Genomic DNA, 17,823 nt, shown 5'->3' with positions numbered 1-17,823 from the left:
GAAATTTCTCAAAAATGGTTAGCTAGCGTAGTAAGAAATGATTCTACATAAAATATCTTATCTTCATTCAAATATGAATTTACACAATGAGATCTTTAATGCATTACATAATAGTTACATTATAGAAAACATGATGCAATGTCAATATTGCAATAATATTATTACAAACACATGGTAGAATGTTAATGTCACACATTAAAATTCCATCTCGTCTTGTTCATGTAACCGACATTACATGCAAGTTTTTTGTTTAATCACTGATGTATAAAGACACAAATATATGAAATGCAATACAGTACAATAAATATCCATGTAAACACTGTGCAGATTATGTAAGCAAAAGAGAAATGGTCAAGTTCCGCGAAGTTGATTATATGATATCCACACGCGTCCATATTTTAACATACGCGAGTGCTATGATGAAATGTGAAATTATTATTTTTGCTGAAATTATTATTTTATCAAACTCCCTCTCCAAGCAGCAACATTTGACTTAGGATAGCTTTTTCTTGCGCGAATGAGAAAACGTGGGAAAAGGAGTTGGTATAATTACTCGTACCGTTAACTGTGTGGAATAGATTTAGAACACAATTATGTTGATTGGCTGAGGCTTATATGTGCGAGAATGCATCTGAAACTATTATGTGTTTCAAATTAATTAAATTTTTAGTATGAGTGGCCACAGAGGTCCTGGGAAGTGGTGTGTATTGGTCGAGAAAATTTTAGGCATCGTAATTTTGCCATTGTGTGCAGTTATTGATCTGGTTATTTAATTAATAAATTCTCCTGAGGTTTTTCCTTTTCTAGTGGGTGTGTTAAATGTTTTTAATGTGAGAGATTGCGTTTCAATTATCTCAACACAGCTGATATTGAGGATAATATTTGAAGTGTAACGTTAACAAGAACTAACTAACTTTTCTTTAGGATGACCGTTGATTCCCCAACTGCTCTGTTAGTCCCAAATGTGAGATGCGTGTGCATTTCTTCAATGTGTTTCAAGCTTGCTTTGTGTTTATTTAGTTGATTTAGAGCCTTCTTACTGGTAGTAGGTTTTATGGTAATGTCATGTTAACTGCGAAGGTGTGTGTCATCGGTATGTTTTTGATATGAAAAAGCTTAATCTCTAGTGATTTGTGTGTCAATTATTATTGTGTAATTTTTTAGAGTGTTGTGAAGAAGGAATGAGCTCTCCCTTCTCTGTCGTGGCAGTTTTAGGAAATGCTGTTGTGCTTTTAGAAACTTGAGCATTGTTAATGCCACGTTATCTTTAACGAGGGGTTTTGAAATGAAGTTTACAGTGAATTGTTTGATCAAGTCGAGTGTGGAATTAGTACATGTCATAGCTGTTGTGCTGGGGTCAAATGAATTATAAAAGTTTTGAGTGTTTAAACATGGTATTGGGGCATATCAACATTTTTATTGTGATGGCGAAGCGTCGTTGGAATGTATTTCAGCGAGGTGGTTTCCTGATTCATACAAAAGCAGTTTGTAGCCGAATTCCAAACTGCAACTGTTGCATTATGTTCTGTTTATGCTCGTTATAGGCTGTTATGACTGATTACTGCATTATTTTGCGAAGAAATAGCTTTTGTGAATGTTTTTAGTGCTGCGGTGAAGTAGTGGCATGGTGTTTTAACGAGAAACCCATGCAAGTGCATTGTAAATGCTTCTTTATTGGTTCATGAATGCTGGAACTGTATTATTTTGAGACCTTTCATGTTTATTTAGCTTAAAAGCTTGCCTTCTATTAATTTAATATACATTTAGGTGTTTTTTTTTCAATTAAGAGCTTATTTCAAAACCTGGCTAATGCTAAGTGAATGACGAGAAACATGATACAAATACAACACCACACCAGGCAAAATGCCCAACGAGGTGGCTGAGAAAAAGATGCCCATAAAAATATGGATGTCACATATTTCAAAAATATAGCAACCCAATTAAAAATGCAATTAACAAAAATTGTAAACAAGATATGCCTACTGGGAACAAATGCCATTATGAGCTCATACAAATATTAAGGGTTACTATTATTGTTAGATGCTTTCTGAATTAAATTCCAACTTAAACAAAAGTTTTTGTCAGTGAATCATCAAGAATACTTAAATAAAATCCAAATATTGGCTAAGCACTAAAAATATTAGATTTTAGGTAATTTACATTATACAGTCTTCTACAAATTAAAATCTTCAATAAAATTCAGATACTGAAAACAGTTCAAGATCAACTCAACAAAAAGAAACACCCATTTTCATTTACTTTGAGCCACATTCAAATCAAAAATATCTCAACTGAGTTTCGTTTTCACTTTTCTTAAAAAAATATATATAATCATCCAGAATTTCAAAGCAAATATTTACATATTTGTCAAGGATTTCAATTTTTTAAAATCTACTTACATTTCGAAAAAAGAAAATTGAATTATATTAAAAAAAATATGGGAATGACTCGATTGTTTTTATATGCAGAAAAGCCTGAAAGTTTGGTGTGTAATATATTTTTCAAATCAATATCACTCCAAACTAGTCTAGAAATGAACGAAATTTGCAGAATAATGCATAATTATTGCATAAATATCATTCTGCATACACAATGATATAAAATATGCATTCCTATAAATACTCCTGAGAATTTAAACGCGAAACGTCATTTCAAAGCAGTCTTTGAGGAGACAAAGACAAGTTCTATGGAATTGATTTTCCTATTCAGTTATAAGAAAAAAATCCAAAGCTTTTTGTCTTTAAAAACTGAAAAAAAGGTCTCATTCCGGGCTATTGAAATATATTTCAACGGACAAAAGATATATAAGGCTGGAATTTGATGAGGGCTCCATTACGTCCACGGAATGGAATCGCCGGTGTCAAAGCCTTGACGATAAGAACACGTGATGTTTTCAATACTATTTTAAAAAAGCACTTCCTCCGATCAGATTTTAACGATTCAAATGTTTTTTTGCATATGATTAATAGATCTTTCGATTTATCAAATTAGTTTTACGAATGCATTGGAGAATTTAGTTATTTCCAGTCAGAAACTCCCGGGTTGTCGTCCGTCTCTTCGACACACGCTGTTCGGCGGCAGCTAAACGTAGGGATATTGAAATTTTTGCCTCCGCGCTAGAGCTGAAAGGTGACGATGCGCGCTGTCGTGGATGGCCGAGGTCAAGCGTAGTTGTCGTCCGTCTGTTCGACACACGTTGGTCGGTGACTTCTACACGTAGGGACATTGAAATTTTTGCTTTCGCGCTTGAGCTGAAAGGGGACGGTTCGTGCTGTCGCGGTTCGCCGAGGTAGAGAGTAGTCATCCTCCGTCTCTCCGACACACGTTGGTCGGCGACTTGCACACGTAGGGACATTGAAATTTTTGCTTCGCGCTCGAGCTGAAAGGGGACGGTTCGTGCTGTCGCGGATCGCCGAGGTAGAGAGTAGTTATCCTCCGTCTCTCCGACACACGTTGGTCGGCGACTTGCACACGTAGGGACATTGAAATTTTTGCTTCGCGCTCGAGCTGAAAGGGGACGGTTCGTGCTGTCGCGGATGGCCGAGGTCAAGCGTAGTTGTCGTCCGTCTCTTCGACGCACGTTGGTTGGCAACAGCTACACGTAGGGACATAAATTTGTTCCTACTTGCTGCTGCCGCCGAAAGTAATTCAGACAGAAGCGGTAGCGACACCGATCTTTGTCGGCTTGCTTTTTTGGCATTCGTTCAGTTCGATGACCAGCTCTGCGGAACTTGTTATTCTGAAGAATAAAAAGATATAGAACGCACACACAAGTAATGGGGGTCATATTCATTCAGTGTTTAGTTTTCATTTTAATTCTATGAAACTTATAGATTTATAAACTATTAAATATTAGATTTATTTTAATAATATGTTACAATTTTCTTCTATTTAATTCTTATTTTCACAATTCATCATTTTATAACTCTTTGCAAGGAAGAGAGATGTGTATCAATTTTATCAGCACAGTGATGGAGAGGAAATATATGCATGATGTTCTACGAGTGTGGAAGTGTGAAATGCTACAAGCGTGTGTCACCAGTGAAAGTTTCCGATGAAGGTACCTGAAATATGCAGTTTATCATTTGCAGTTAAGAATAACCATATTCTGTGACGAGTGAAAAGTTCGCCGGTTGTGTGCATGAAAATTAGAGTTGGTTTGAGATGGAAGAATAGAAAGGCATTCGTATCTGTTAAGCAATTGATGATGGTAAATAACAACACACACTCCAATGTGAAAATCATATATTACGAACAAGAGCAATCGTATTCAGGGAAGCATCTGTTGATCTCAGTTTACGTGGCTGTGAAGCAGTTGTGTGTAGTGTTCGAACTGTTTTTTAGTAGTGACAAGTTGAAAAGTTTATTGTGAATGATGAACATTCCTTTATCATGGAGAAAGTGTCATTGTGAGTTATTGAAACTTCTCCGTGGGCGATGCATGGTGCAGGTGAGTTTCAATCCTTTCCATGTAATGCACATTTGCCGTCTTTTAAATCAATCATTTATGTCAGTTATTAAATAGAGGTATTTCATTAAGGATTTTTTCATTATGAATTCAGAATATAATCCCCTTTTATCATTTATAAAAGGGGAAGCATGGTTTTCATTGTGTAATGTCTGGCGTAACTACTGTAAACGAGCAAATTTTGAGGAATACCTCAAAAAGTTTCAAAAGACATTTGAGAAATTTTACAGGTTTTCCTTATTTGATACAGAACTATTCTTCAAATCCCGCTCGTTTTGGGAAAATCACACAGTCTGAAAAAAAAGTATATCTGTTAGTAAAATGGCAATCGTGAGAAATTTCTCAAAAATGGTTAGCTAGCGTAGTAAGAAATGATTCTACATAAAATATCTTATCTTCATTCAAATATGAATTTACACAATGAGATCTTTAATGCATTACATAATAGTTACATTATAGAAAACATGATGCAATGTCAATATTGCAATAATATTATTACAAACACATGGTAGAATGTTAATGTCACACATTAAAATTCCATCTCGTCTTGTTCATGTAACCGACATTACATGCAAGTTTTTTGTTTAATCACTGATGTATAAAGACACAAATATATGAAATGCAATACAGTACAATAAATATCCATGTAAACACTGTGCAGATTATGTAAGCAAAAGAGAAATGGTCAAGTTCCGCGAAGTTGATTATATGATATCCACACGCGTCCATATTTTAACATACGCGAGTGCTATGATGAAATGTGAAATTATTATTTTTGCTGAAATTATTATTTTATCAAACTCCCTCTCCAAGCAGCAACATTTGACTTAGGATAGCTTTTTCTTGCGCGAATGAGGAAACGTGGGAAAAGGAGTTGGTATAATTACTCGTACCGTTAACTGTGTGGAATAGATTTAGAACACAATTATGTTGATTGGCTGAGGCTTATATGTGCGAGAATGCATCTGAAACTATTATGTGTTTCAAATTAATTAAATTTTTAGTATGAGTGGCCACAGAGGTCCTGGGAAGTGGTGTGTATTGGTCGAGAAAATTTTAGGCATCGTAATTTTGCCATTGTGTGCAGTTATTGATCTGGTTATTTAATTAATAAATTCTCCTGAGGTTTTTCCTTTTCTAGTGGGTGTGTTAAATGTTTTTAATGTGAGAGATTGCGTTTCAATTATCTCAACACAGCTGATATTGAGGATAATATTTGAAGTGTAACGTTAACAAGAACTAACTAACTTTTCTTTAGGATGACCGTTGATTCCCCAACTGCTCTGTTAGTCCCAAATGTGAGATGCGTGTGCATTTCTTCAATGTGTTTCAAGCTTGCTTTGTGTTTATTTAGTTGATTTAGAGCCTTCTTACTGGTAGTAGGTTTTATGGTAATGTCATGTTAACTGCGAAGGTGTGTGTCATCGGTATGTTTTTGATATGAAAAAGCTTAATCTCTAGTGATTTGTGTGTCAATTATTATTGTGTAATTTTTTAGAGTGTTGTGAAGAAGGAATGAGCTCTCCCTTCTCTGTCGTGGCAGTTTTAGGAAATGCTGTTGTGCTTTTAGAAACTTGAGCATTGTTAATGCCACGTTATCTTTAACGAGGGGTTTTGAAATGAAGTTTACAGTGAATTGTTTGATCAAGTCGAGTGTGGAATTAGTACATGTCATAGCTGTTGTGCTGGGGTCAAATGAATTATAAAAGTTTTGAGTGTTTAAACATGGTATTGGGGCATATCAACATTTTTATTGTGATGGCGAAGCGTCGTTGGAATGTATTTCAGCGAGGTGGTTTCCTGATTCATACAAAAGCAGTTTGTAGCCGAATTCCAAACTGCAACTGTTGCATTATGTTCTGTTTATGCTCGTTATAGGCTGTTATGACTGATTACTGCATTATTTTGCGAAGAAATAGCTTTTGTGAATGTTTTTAGTGCTGCGGTGAAGTAGTGGCATGGTGTTTTAACGAGAAACCCATGCAAGTGAGTAACGATCCTCCCTCTTCGTGGTCGAGTAACTGAACACGTACTCATTGATGAGTCGTCTTTCAAAACAATAATCATATTTATTTTGATTAAGGAGGATCGAGAAAAGTGCTACACAACGAGCACATCACTTTACAACACCACACACATAATAATAATCATAAAAAAAAAAAAAGACCCCAGGGGGGGAGCGTTTCTCTTTTCTTCTCTCTGTGGCTCCCGCGCTATCTTTTTCAGGGTAGTTTTTCCCTCTTTCGCTTCTTCGTTTAGCAGCTTCCCTGACGATTCGTCCCGGAACCTTACTCGTCCCCCCTTGGGAGCTCATTGTCTATTTATTTTCAAGACAACTGAGCTTACCACATTTAGGAAAAGAAATGAACAAGGAAAAACATGTTCAAGCACACATACAAAAAAAAAAATCACAAAATCAACAATTACCATCGTGGGATCAATGAAAATACCATACTGAGTACACATTAGTAATACATATGCACTGAAATGCATTCACATTTACAAATATTTTCCGTGTACTTTCCTAATATATACATTTCCCGACTTTTGCTTGTCCAGGCGTGCTGCTGAACACGTCTAAAAATTCTTTCGGTTTCGAATAATTGCCGTTGCTGTGAAATTCCAGCTTATTAGATAACCCCATTACGTGGTTCTGAATGTCCTGGACTGATTTCATTTTATGTGAACAGGAGCGTAGTCCACATCTCCAAATTCTACGTCCTGATCAAATATCAGTCCCACGTGTTGTACTCTGGCAATGTATGGCCTCTGCTTGACTTGGGTTCTAAGAGTCCAATATAGTCAACGCTCCAGACCTCGAATGGTTTTTCGGGTCTCACGATTGGTTGGATGGGTAGGCGATCTCTATACGTGACGGTGCGTCTGACTTGGCATTCTCGACGACTCCTACGAAACTTCTGAACATCCTTTTTGATGGTAGGCCAGTAGGACGAATACTTCATGCGTTGTTTCGTTTTGCGCTCCCCTAGATGTCCTGCCAAAGGTATTTCATGGGCCATCCGAAGCATTTCCATTCGTTTGCAGGTGGGAACGACAACCTGTACGATATTTTCGCCGTTTACGTTCTCGGAGTGAGTGAGAACACCATTCCTTACGCCATAAGATCTTTGGCCAAGACGTACGAAGTCCCAGCCCTCCTCGAGATCGCCATCTCCAATTTGCAAACCGATAAAGTCTTGGTCTTCTTTATCGGGGACTTGTGATGCATCAGGGATGCAGTTCCCTCCTTCCACGTTCGAATCCAGGAGTTGTACGACCGACATCGTTGAGTCTCCGGTATGCCGAATGGACCCAGTGAGTTGCACACTTTCTGACAGCGCCTCGTACGCAGTTGAGCATATTAACATGTCGTTAACAAGTTTCTTCGACACGGCACAAGTTACAGGAATGTCGCTGTGCATACCATCATCGATTCTCATCGGGATAACTTTCAGTGCCGCTACCTCAGTTTCCCCGAACGCAGATATTATTCGTATAGTACCTTCTCCGTCGCAGTTCAAAGGCACCAAATCCTCTCTCAGAACTGATATCTGAGCTCCATTATCAATAATCGCTTTCAATTTTTTCGTTCCGCATTTGATGGGTGCAATTTCAAGTTCATCGATTTTCCCCGTGACCTTCGCAGAAGACACAGGAACCGAAACCTTCACCGTCAAAATATTCGAGGCTTCACTTGGTTCCACCGTCGTTAATTGACTCTGTGCATTCACAACGGCATGCCCTTTCGCATTTTTGTTGCAAACCCTCGATATGTGCCCAACCGAGCCACACGAATAGCAAGTTGGCTTCACAAAGGTTCTACGTGTTCCGGTTTTGAGTCCTGGCCTGGAATTCGGTGCTTTAGGAGGAAAACTTCTACTGTTACCATATTTGCCTGCTTCATCTTTCACGTTATCATTGCCCGAGCCCACCTTCTTGAAGTTTGACCGCACACTTTCGTATTCATCTAGCTTGTCAGCTAGGATAGACGGAGATATGAAAGAGGCCCATTCGTCCACGAAATGGTCACGTATATCGCCGGGAACGCGTCGTTTTAGTTGGTCAGTAATGACAAGGCTCTTCAGTGTCTCGAAGTCACCAACGTCCAGACCCCGGATCCACTCTTCGAAGAAATTCGATATTTCGAAGACAAATTCTCGCCATGATTTCGCCGGGTTGCGTTGATGTTTGGTGAATTTTTGCCGGAAATGTTCCGCACTTAATTTGAATTTCCTAAGGAGGATCTCCTTAATGTACTCATAATCATCAAACTTCTCTTCCGATTCTCGGGCGATTAATTGGGTTATATCTGACGGCAATAAGGTCAGCAAAGCTGACACCCAGTTTCTTTTGTCCACCCCGATTCTATTCGCCTGGCGTTCAAATATTATGAGAAATAAGGCGATGTCATCCTCCTTGGCGTCAAATTTTGGAACAAGCCTCGTCAGTTCCGTACTGAATGAGGTTAAATTCTGTCGTCCATTTGTGGACGCGTTCGTCCTTTCCATCTCCAGGCGGAGTTTTTCCATTCGAAAGAGGTGTTCTCGTTCTTCACGCATCCTCCCTTCAACTAGGTCACGCTCTTCTCGTGCTTTCCTGTCTCCCTTGATGACAGCTAACTGCTCTCGGATGAACTCCGCGTCATAGCCGTCACATTTGAGGATGCTATTCCTCAAGTCCAATATGTTCGATCCATCCTTGACCACCAGACCCAACTCCTCTGCCAAAACCACCAAATCACCCCTCCTTGCACGCCCGAGATATGCCATGTTGCTTGGTATATCGTTTTTTGGTTTTTTTTTTTTTTTTTTGCTTATAAATGTTGACACTTAGTCTACGTGTATACGTCCACCGTCATATGTTAATGACTAATCATTCGTAAAAAAAAAATATACATATATAGATAGATATATGCTCAATAATACTGACGTGTTTCAAACAAACCCAAAAAAATAAATAAATAAATAAAAATAAAATCGTACATTCAAAGATAACTAAAAAAAAAATTAGTATGTGCGATAATACTGCTGTTCAAAAAAAAAAAATCACATTCTCAATAATAAACTGACGTTTCAAAAAAAAAAAATCATTTTCTGAGCGAATAATACTGACGTATCTTTCCAAGAAAAAAAAAATCAGTACTCGCGTAATTACCGCTGTTTCAATACACAACAGAGCAATGATGCTCTCACTTGATAAACAACAGAGCAATGATGCTCTCACTTGATAAACAACAGAGCAATGATGCTCTCACTTGATAAACAACAGAGCAATGATGCTCTCACTTGATAAACAACAGAGCAATGATGCTCTCACTTGATAAACAACAGAGCAATGATGCTCTCACTTGATAAACAACAGAGCAATGATGCTCTCGCTTGATAAACAACAGAGCAATGATGCTCTCACTTGATAAACAACAGAGCAATGATGCTCTCACTTATATCACTAGAGCTGATGCTCGCCACACGAACCGCCGGAGCAATGATGCTCGTCAACTATGCCGCTGGAGCTGATGCTCGCTGAATACGTCACTGGAGCTGATGCTCGCTGAATACGTCACTGGAGCTGATGCTCGCTGAATACGTCACTGGAGCTGATGCTCGCTGAATACGTCACTGGAGCTGATGCTCACTGAATACGCCACTGGAGCTGATGCTCGCTCAATGCGCCACTGGAGCTGATGCTCGCTGAATACACCACTGGAGCTGATGCTCGCTGAATACGCCACTGTAGCTGATGCTCGCTGAATACGCCACTGTAGCTGATGCTCGCCACCTACGCCACTGTAGCTGATGCTCGCTGAATACGCCACTGTAGCTGATGCTCGCTGAATACGCCACTGGAGCTAATGCTCGCTCAATACGCCACTGGAGCTGATGCTCGCCACCTACGCTGCTGGAGCTGATGCTCGCTGAATACACCACTGGAGCTGATGCTCGCTGAATACGCCACTGGAGCTGATGCTCGCAACCTACGTCTCTGGAGCAATAATGCTCGTCAACTATGCCGCTGGAGCTGATGCTCACTGAATACGCCACTGGAGCTGATGCTCGCTGAATACGTAGATGGAGCTCGCCACCTACGCCTCTGGAGCAATGATGCTCGTCAATTATGCCGCTGGAGCTGATGCTCGCCACCTATGCCACTGGAGCTGATGCTCGCCACCTACGCCTCTGGAGCAATGATGCTCGCTGAATACGCCACTGGAGCTGATGCTCGTCAATTATGCCGCTGGAGCTGATGCTCGCCACCTACGCCTCTGGAGCAATGATGCTCGCTGAATACGCCACTGGAGCTGATGCTCGCCACCTTACGCCTCTGGAGCAATGATGCTCGTCAACTATGCCGCTGGAGCTGATGCTCGCTGAATACGCCACTGGAGCTGATGCTCGCTCAATACGCCACTGGAGCTGATGCTCGCTGAATATGCCATTGGAGCTGATGCTCGCCTCATACGCCTCTGGAGCAAATGATGCTCTTCACCTTTCAACTGCAGAGCAATGGTGCTCTCAGGAACCACCCGTCATCAGCAGTCCATGCTTTCTCTTTCAGCTTGACAATGGGGGAACGCTGTGGCCATTTTGTCCTTCTTCATAAGTGTTATTCTTCAAAATGTTCCCCCGATTTTTTTTCAGTTCTAATCCTACCGACTGCGCCAGTAACGATCCTCCCTCTTCGTGGTCGAGTAACTGAACACGTACTCATTGATGAGTCGTCTTTCAAAACAATAATCATATTTATTTTGATTAAGGAGGATCGAGAAAAGTGCTACACAACGAGCACATCACTTTACAACACCACACACATAATAATAATCATAAAAAAAAAAAAAAGACCCCAGGGGGGGAGCGTTTCTCTTTTCTTCTCTCTGTGGCTCCCGCGCTATCTTTTTCAGGGTAGTTTTTCCCTCTTTCGCTTCTTCGTTTAGCAGCTTCCCTGACGATTCGTCCCGGAACCTTACTAAGTGCATTGTAAATGCTTCTTTATTGGTTCATGAATGCTGGAACTGTATTATTTTGAGACCTTTCATGTTTATTTAGCTTAAAAGCTTGCCTTCTATTAATTTAATATACATTTAGGTGTTTTTTTTTCAATTAAGAGCTTATTTCAAAACCTGGCTAATGCTAAGTGAATGACGAGAAACATGATACAAATACAACACCACACCAGGCAAAATGCCCAACGAGGTGGCTGAGAAAAAGATGCCCATAAAAATATGGATGTCACATATTTCAAAAATATAGCAACCCAATTAAAAATGCAATTAACAAAAATTGTAAACAAGATATGCCTACTGGGAACAAATGCCATTATGAGCTCATACAAATATTAAGGGTTACTATTATTGTTAGATGCTTTCTGAATTAAATTCCAACTTAACCAAAAGTTTTTGTCAGTGAATCATCAAGAATACTTAAATAAAATCCAAATATTGGCTAAGCACTAAAAATATTAGATTTTAGGTAATTTACATTATACAGTCTTCTACAAATTAAAATCTTCAAAAAAATTCAGATACTGAAAACAGTTCAAGATCAACTCAACAAAAAGAAACACCCATTTTCATTTACTTTGAGCCACATTCAAATCAAAAATATCTCAACTGAGTTTCGTTTTCACTTTTCTTAAAAAAATATATATAATCATCCAGAATTTCAAAGCAAATATTTACATATTTGTCAAGGATTTCAATTTTTTAAAATCTACTTACATTTCGAAAAAAGAAAATTTAATTATATTAAAAAAAATATGGGAATGACTCGATTGTTTTTATATGCAGAAAAGCCTGAAAGTTTGGTGTGTAATATATTTTTCAAATCAATATCACTCCAAACTAGTCTAGAAATGAACGAAATTTGCAGAATAATGCATAATTATTGCATAAATATCATTCTGCATACACAATGATATAAAATATGCATTCCTATAAATACTCCTGAGAATTTAAACGCGAAACGTCATTCCAAAGCAGGCTTTGAGGAGACAAAGACAAGTTCTATGGAATTGATTTTTCTATTCAGTTATAAGAAAAAAATCCAAAGCTTTTTGTCTTTAAAAACTGAAAAAAAGGTCTCATTCCGGGCTATTGAAATATATTTCAACGGACAAAAGATATATAAGGCTGGAATTTGATGAGGGCTCCATTACGTCCACGGAATGGAATCGCCGGTGTCAAAGCCTTGACGATAAGAACACGTGATGTTTTCAATACTATTTTAAAAAAGCACTTCCTCCGATCAGATTTTAACCATTCAAATGTTTTTTTGCATATGATTAATGGATCTTTCGATTTATCAAATTAGTTTTACGAATGCATTGGAGAATTTAGTTATTTCCAGTCAGAAACTCCCGGGTTGTCGTCCGTCTCTTCGACACACGCTGTTCGGCGGCAGCTAAACGTAGGGATATTGAAATTTTTGCCTCCGCGCTAGAGCTGAAAGGTGACGATGCGCGCTGTCGTGGATGGCCGAGGTCAAGCGTAGTTGTCGTCCGTCTGTTCGACACACGTTGGTCGGTGACTTCTACACGTAGGGACATTGAAATTTTTGCTTTCGCGTTCGAGCTGAAAGGGGACGGTTCGTGCTGTCGCGGATCGCCGAGGTAGAGAGTAGTTATCCTCCGTCTCTCCGACACACGTTGGTCGGTGACTTCTACACGTAGGGACATTGAAATTTTTGCTTTCGCGCTCGAGCTGAAAGGGGACGGTTCGTGCTGTCGCGGATCGCCGAGGTAGAGAGTAGTTATCCTCCGTCTCTCCGACACACGTTGGTCGGCGACTTGCACACGTAGGGACATTGAAATTTTTGCTTTCGCGCTCGAGCTGAAAGGGGACGGTTCGTGCTGTCGCGGATCGCCGAGGTAGAGAGTAGTTATCCTCCGTCTCTCCGACACACGTTGGTCGGCGACTTGCACACGTAGGGACATTGAAATTTTTGCTTCGCGCTCGAGCTGAAAGGGGACGGTTCGTGCTGTCGCGGATCGCCGAGGTAGAGAGTAGTTATCCTCCGTCTCTCCGACACACGTTGGTCGGCGACTTGCACACGTAGGGACATTGAAATTTTTGCTTCGCGCTCGAGCTGAAAGGGGACGGTTCGTGCTGTCGCGGATCGCCGAGGTAGAGAGTAGTTATCCTCCGTCTCTTCGACACACGTTGTTCGCCTTCAGATACACGTAGGGACATTGAAATTTTTGTCTCTGCGCTAGAGCTGAAAGGTGACGGTGCGCGCTTTCGCGGATGGCCGAGGTCAAGCGTAGTTGTCGTCCGTCTCTGCGACGCACGTTGGTTGGCAACAGCTACACGTAGGGACATAAATTTGTTCCTACTTGCTGCTGCCGCCGAAAGTAATTCAGACAGAAGCGGTAGCGACACCGATCTTTGTCGGCTTGCTTTTTTGGCATTCGTTCAGTTCGATGACCAGCTCTGCGGAACTTGTTATTCTGAAGAATAAAAAGATATAGAACGCACACACAAGTAATGGGGGTCATATTCATTCAGTGTTTAGTTTTCATTTTAATTCTATGAAACTTATAGATTTATAAACTATTAAATATTACATTTATTTTAATAATATGTTACAATTTTCTTCTATTTAATTCTTATTTTCACAATTCATCATTTTATAACTCTTTGCAAGGAAGAGAGATGTGTATCAATTTTATCAGCACAGTGATGGAGAGGAAATATATGCATGATGTTCTACGAGTGTGGAAGTGTGAAATGCTACAAGCGTGTGTCACCAGTGAAAGTTTCCGATGAAGGTACCTGAAATATGCAGTTTATCATTTGCAGTTAAGAATAACCATATTCTGTGACGAGTGAAAAGTTCGCCGGTTGTGTGCGTGAAAATTAGAGTTGGTTTGAGATGGAAGAATAGAAAGGCATTCGTATCTGTTAAGCAATTGATGATGGTAAATAACAACACACACTCCAATGTGAAAATCATATATTACAAACAAGAGCAATCGTATTCAGGGAAGCATCTGTTGATCTCAGTTTACGTGGCTGTGAAGCAGTTGTGTGTAGTGTTCGAACTGTTTTTTAGTAGTGACAAGTTGAAAAGTTTATTGTGAATGATGAACATTCCTTTATCATGGAGAAAGTGTCATTGTGAGTTATTGAAACTTCTCCGTGGGCGATGCATGGTGCAGGTGAGTTTCAATCCTTTCCATGTAATGCACATTTGCCGTCTTTTAAATGAATCATTTATGTCAGTTATTAAATAGATGTATTTCATTAAGGATTTCTTCATTATGAATTCATAATATAATCCCCTTTTATCATTTATAAAAGGGGAAGCATGGTTTTCATTGTGCAATGTCTGGCGTAACTACTGTAAACGAGCAAATTTTGAGGAATACCTCAAAAAGTTTCAAAAGACATTTGAGAAATTTTACAGGTTTTCCTTATTTGATACAGAATTATTCTTCAAATCCCGCTCGTTTTGGGAAAATCACACAGTCTGAAAAAAAAGTATATCTGTTAGTAAAATGGCAATCGTGAGAAATTTCTCAAAAATGGTTAGCTAGCGTAGTAAGAAATGATTCTACATAAAATATCTTATCTTCATTCAAATATGAATTTACACAATGAGATCTTTAATGCATTACATAATAGTTACATTATAGAAAACATGATACAATGTCAATATTGCAATAATATTATTACAAACACATGGTAGAATGTTAATGTCACACATTAAAATTCCATCTCGTCTTGTTCATGTAACCGACATTACATGCAAGTTTTTTGTTTAATCACTGATGTATAAAGACACAGATATATGAAATGCAATACAGTATAAATAAATATCCATGTAAACACTGTGCAGATTATGTAAGCAAAAGAGAAATGGTCAAGTTCCGCGAAGTTGATTATATGATATCCACACGCGTCCATATTTTAACATACGCGAGTGCTATGATGAAATGTGAAATTATTATTTTTGCTGAAATTATTATTTTATCAAACTCCCTCTCCAAGCAGCAACATTTGACTTAGGATAGCTTTTTCTTGCGCGAATGAGAAAACGTGGGAAAAGGAGTTGGTATAATTACTCGTACCGTTAACTGTGTGGAATAGATTTAGAACACAATTATATTGATTGGCTGAGGCTTATATGTGCGAGAATGCATCTGAAAGTATTATGTGTGGCAAATTAATTAAATTTTTAGTATGAGTGGCCACAGAGGTCCTGGGAAGTGGTGTGTATTGGTCGAGAAAATTTTAGGCATCGTAATTTTGCCATTGTGTGCAGTTATTGATCTGGTTATTTAATTAATAAATTCTCCTGAGGTTTTTCCTTTTCTAGTGGGTGTGTTAAATGTTTTTAATGTGAGAGATTGCGTTTCAATTATCTCAACACAGCTGATATTGAGGATAATATTTGAAGTGTAACGTTAACAAGAACTAACTAACTTTTCTTTAGGATGACCGTTGATTCCCCAACTGCTCTGTTAGTCCCAAATGTGAGATGCGTGTGCATTTCTTCAATGTGTTTCAAGCTTGCTTTGTGTTTATTTAGTTGATTTAGAGCCTTCTTACTGGTAGTAGGTTTTATGGTAATGTCATGTTAACTGCGAAGGTGTGTGTCATCGGTATGTTTTTGATATGAAAAAGCTTAATCTCTAGTGATTTGTGTGTCAATTATTATTGTGTAATTTTTTAGAGTGTTGTGAAGAAGGAATGAGCTCTCCCTTCTCTGTCGTGGCAGTTTTAGGAAATGCTGTTGTGCTTTTAGAAACTTGAGCATTGTTAATGCCACGTTATCTTTAACGAGGGGTTTTGAAATGAAGTTTACAGTGAATTGTTTGATCAAGTCGAGTGTGGAATTAGTACATGTCATAGCTGTTGTGCTGGGGTCAAATGAATTATAAAAGTTTTGAGTGTTTAAACATGGTATTGGGGCATATCAACATTTTTATTGTGATGGCGAAGCGTCGTTGGAATGTATTTCAGCGAGGTGGTTTCCTGATTCATACAAAAGCAGTTTGTAGCCGAATTCCAAACTGCAACTGTTGCATTATGTTCTGTTTATGCTCGTTATAGGCTGTTATGACTGATTACTGCATTTTTTTGCGAAGAAATAGCTTTTGTGAATGTTTTTAGTGCTGCGGTGAAGTAGTGGCATGGTGTTTTAACGAGAAACCCATGCAAGTGCATTGTAAATGCTTCTTTATTGGTTCATGAATGCTGGAACTGTATTATTTTGAGACCTTTCATGTTTATTTAGCTTAAAAGCTTGCCTTCTATTAATTTAATATACATTTAGGTGTTTTTTTTTTCAATTAAGAGCTTATTTCAAAACCTGGCTAATGCTAAGTGAATGACGAGAAACATGATACAAATACAACACCACACCAGGCAAAATGCCCAACGAGGTGGCTGAGAAAAAGATGCCCATAAAAATATGGATGTCACATATTTCAAAAATATAGCAACCCAATTAAAATTGCAATTAACAAAAATTGTAAACAAGATATGCCTACTGGGAACAAATGCCATTATGAGCTCATACAAATATTAAGGGTTACTATTATTGTTAGATGCTTTCTGAATTAAATTCCAACTTAAACAAAAGTTTTTGTCAGTGAATCATCAAGAATACTTAAATAAAATCCAAATATTGGCTAAGCACTAAAAATATTAGATTTTAGGTAATTTACATTATACAGTCTTCTACAAATTAAAATCTTCAAAAAAATTCAGATACTGAAAACAGTTCAAGATCAACTCAACAAAAAGAAACACCCATTTTCATTTACTTTGAGCCACATTCAAATCCAAAATATCTCAACTGAGTTTCGTTTTCACTTTTCTTAAAAAAATATATATAATCATCCAGAATTTCAAAGCAAATATTTACATATTTGTCAAGGATTTCAATTTTTTAAAATCTACTTACATTTCGAAAAAAGAAAATTGAATTATATTAAAAAAAATATGGGAATGACTCGATTGTTTTTATATGCAGAAAAGCCTGAAAGTTTGGTGTGTAATATATTTTTCAAATCAATATCACTCCAAACTAGTCTAGAAATGAACGAAATTTGCAGAATAATGCATAATTATTGCATAAATATCATTCTGCATACACAATGATATAAAATATGCATTCCTATAAATACTCCTGAGAATTTAAACGCGAAACGTCATTCCAAAGCAGGCTTTGAGGAGACAAAGACAAGTTCTATGGAATTGATTTTTCTATTCAGTTATAAGAAAAAAATCCAAAGCTTTTTGTCTTTAAAAACTGAAAAAAAGGTCTCATTCCGGGCTATTGAAATATATTTCAACGGACAAAAGATATATAAGGCTGGAATTTGATGAGGGCTCCATTACGTCCACGGAATGG

General features: G+C 38.2%; 1 protein-coding gene across 1 annotated transcript; it reads right to left on the bottom strand.

The window, feature by feature from the left end:
* Nucleotides 1-7,200: 7,200 nt before the first annotated feature.
* LOC149086304 (uncharacterized) lies at nt 7,201-9,237 on the bottom strand. The gene has a single exon (XM_089232060.1). The coding sequence runs from the start codon at nt 9,235-9,237 to the stop codon at nt 7,201-7,203; it is 2,037 nt and encodes a 678-aa protein (XP_089088186.1).
* Nucleotides 9,238-17,823: the final 8,586 nt, after the last annotated feature.

The sequence above is a fragment of the Pholcus phalangioides genome, unplaced genomic scaffold (genome assembly GCF_987345545.1).
Source record: "Pholcus phalangioides strain wild (caught in Gottingen) unplaced genomic scaffold, Ppha-v1.0 ptg000005l_1, whole genome shotgun sequence".
Classification (NCBI taxonomy): Eukaryota; Metazoa; Arthropoda; class Arachnida; order Araneae; family Pholcidae; genus Pholcus; species Pholcus phalangioides.
This window is presented reverse-complemented; position numbering and strand designations above follow the sequence as displayed.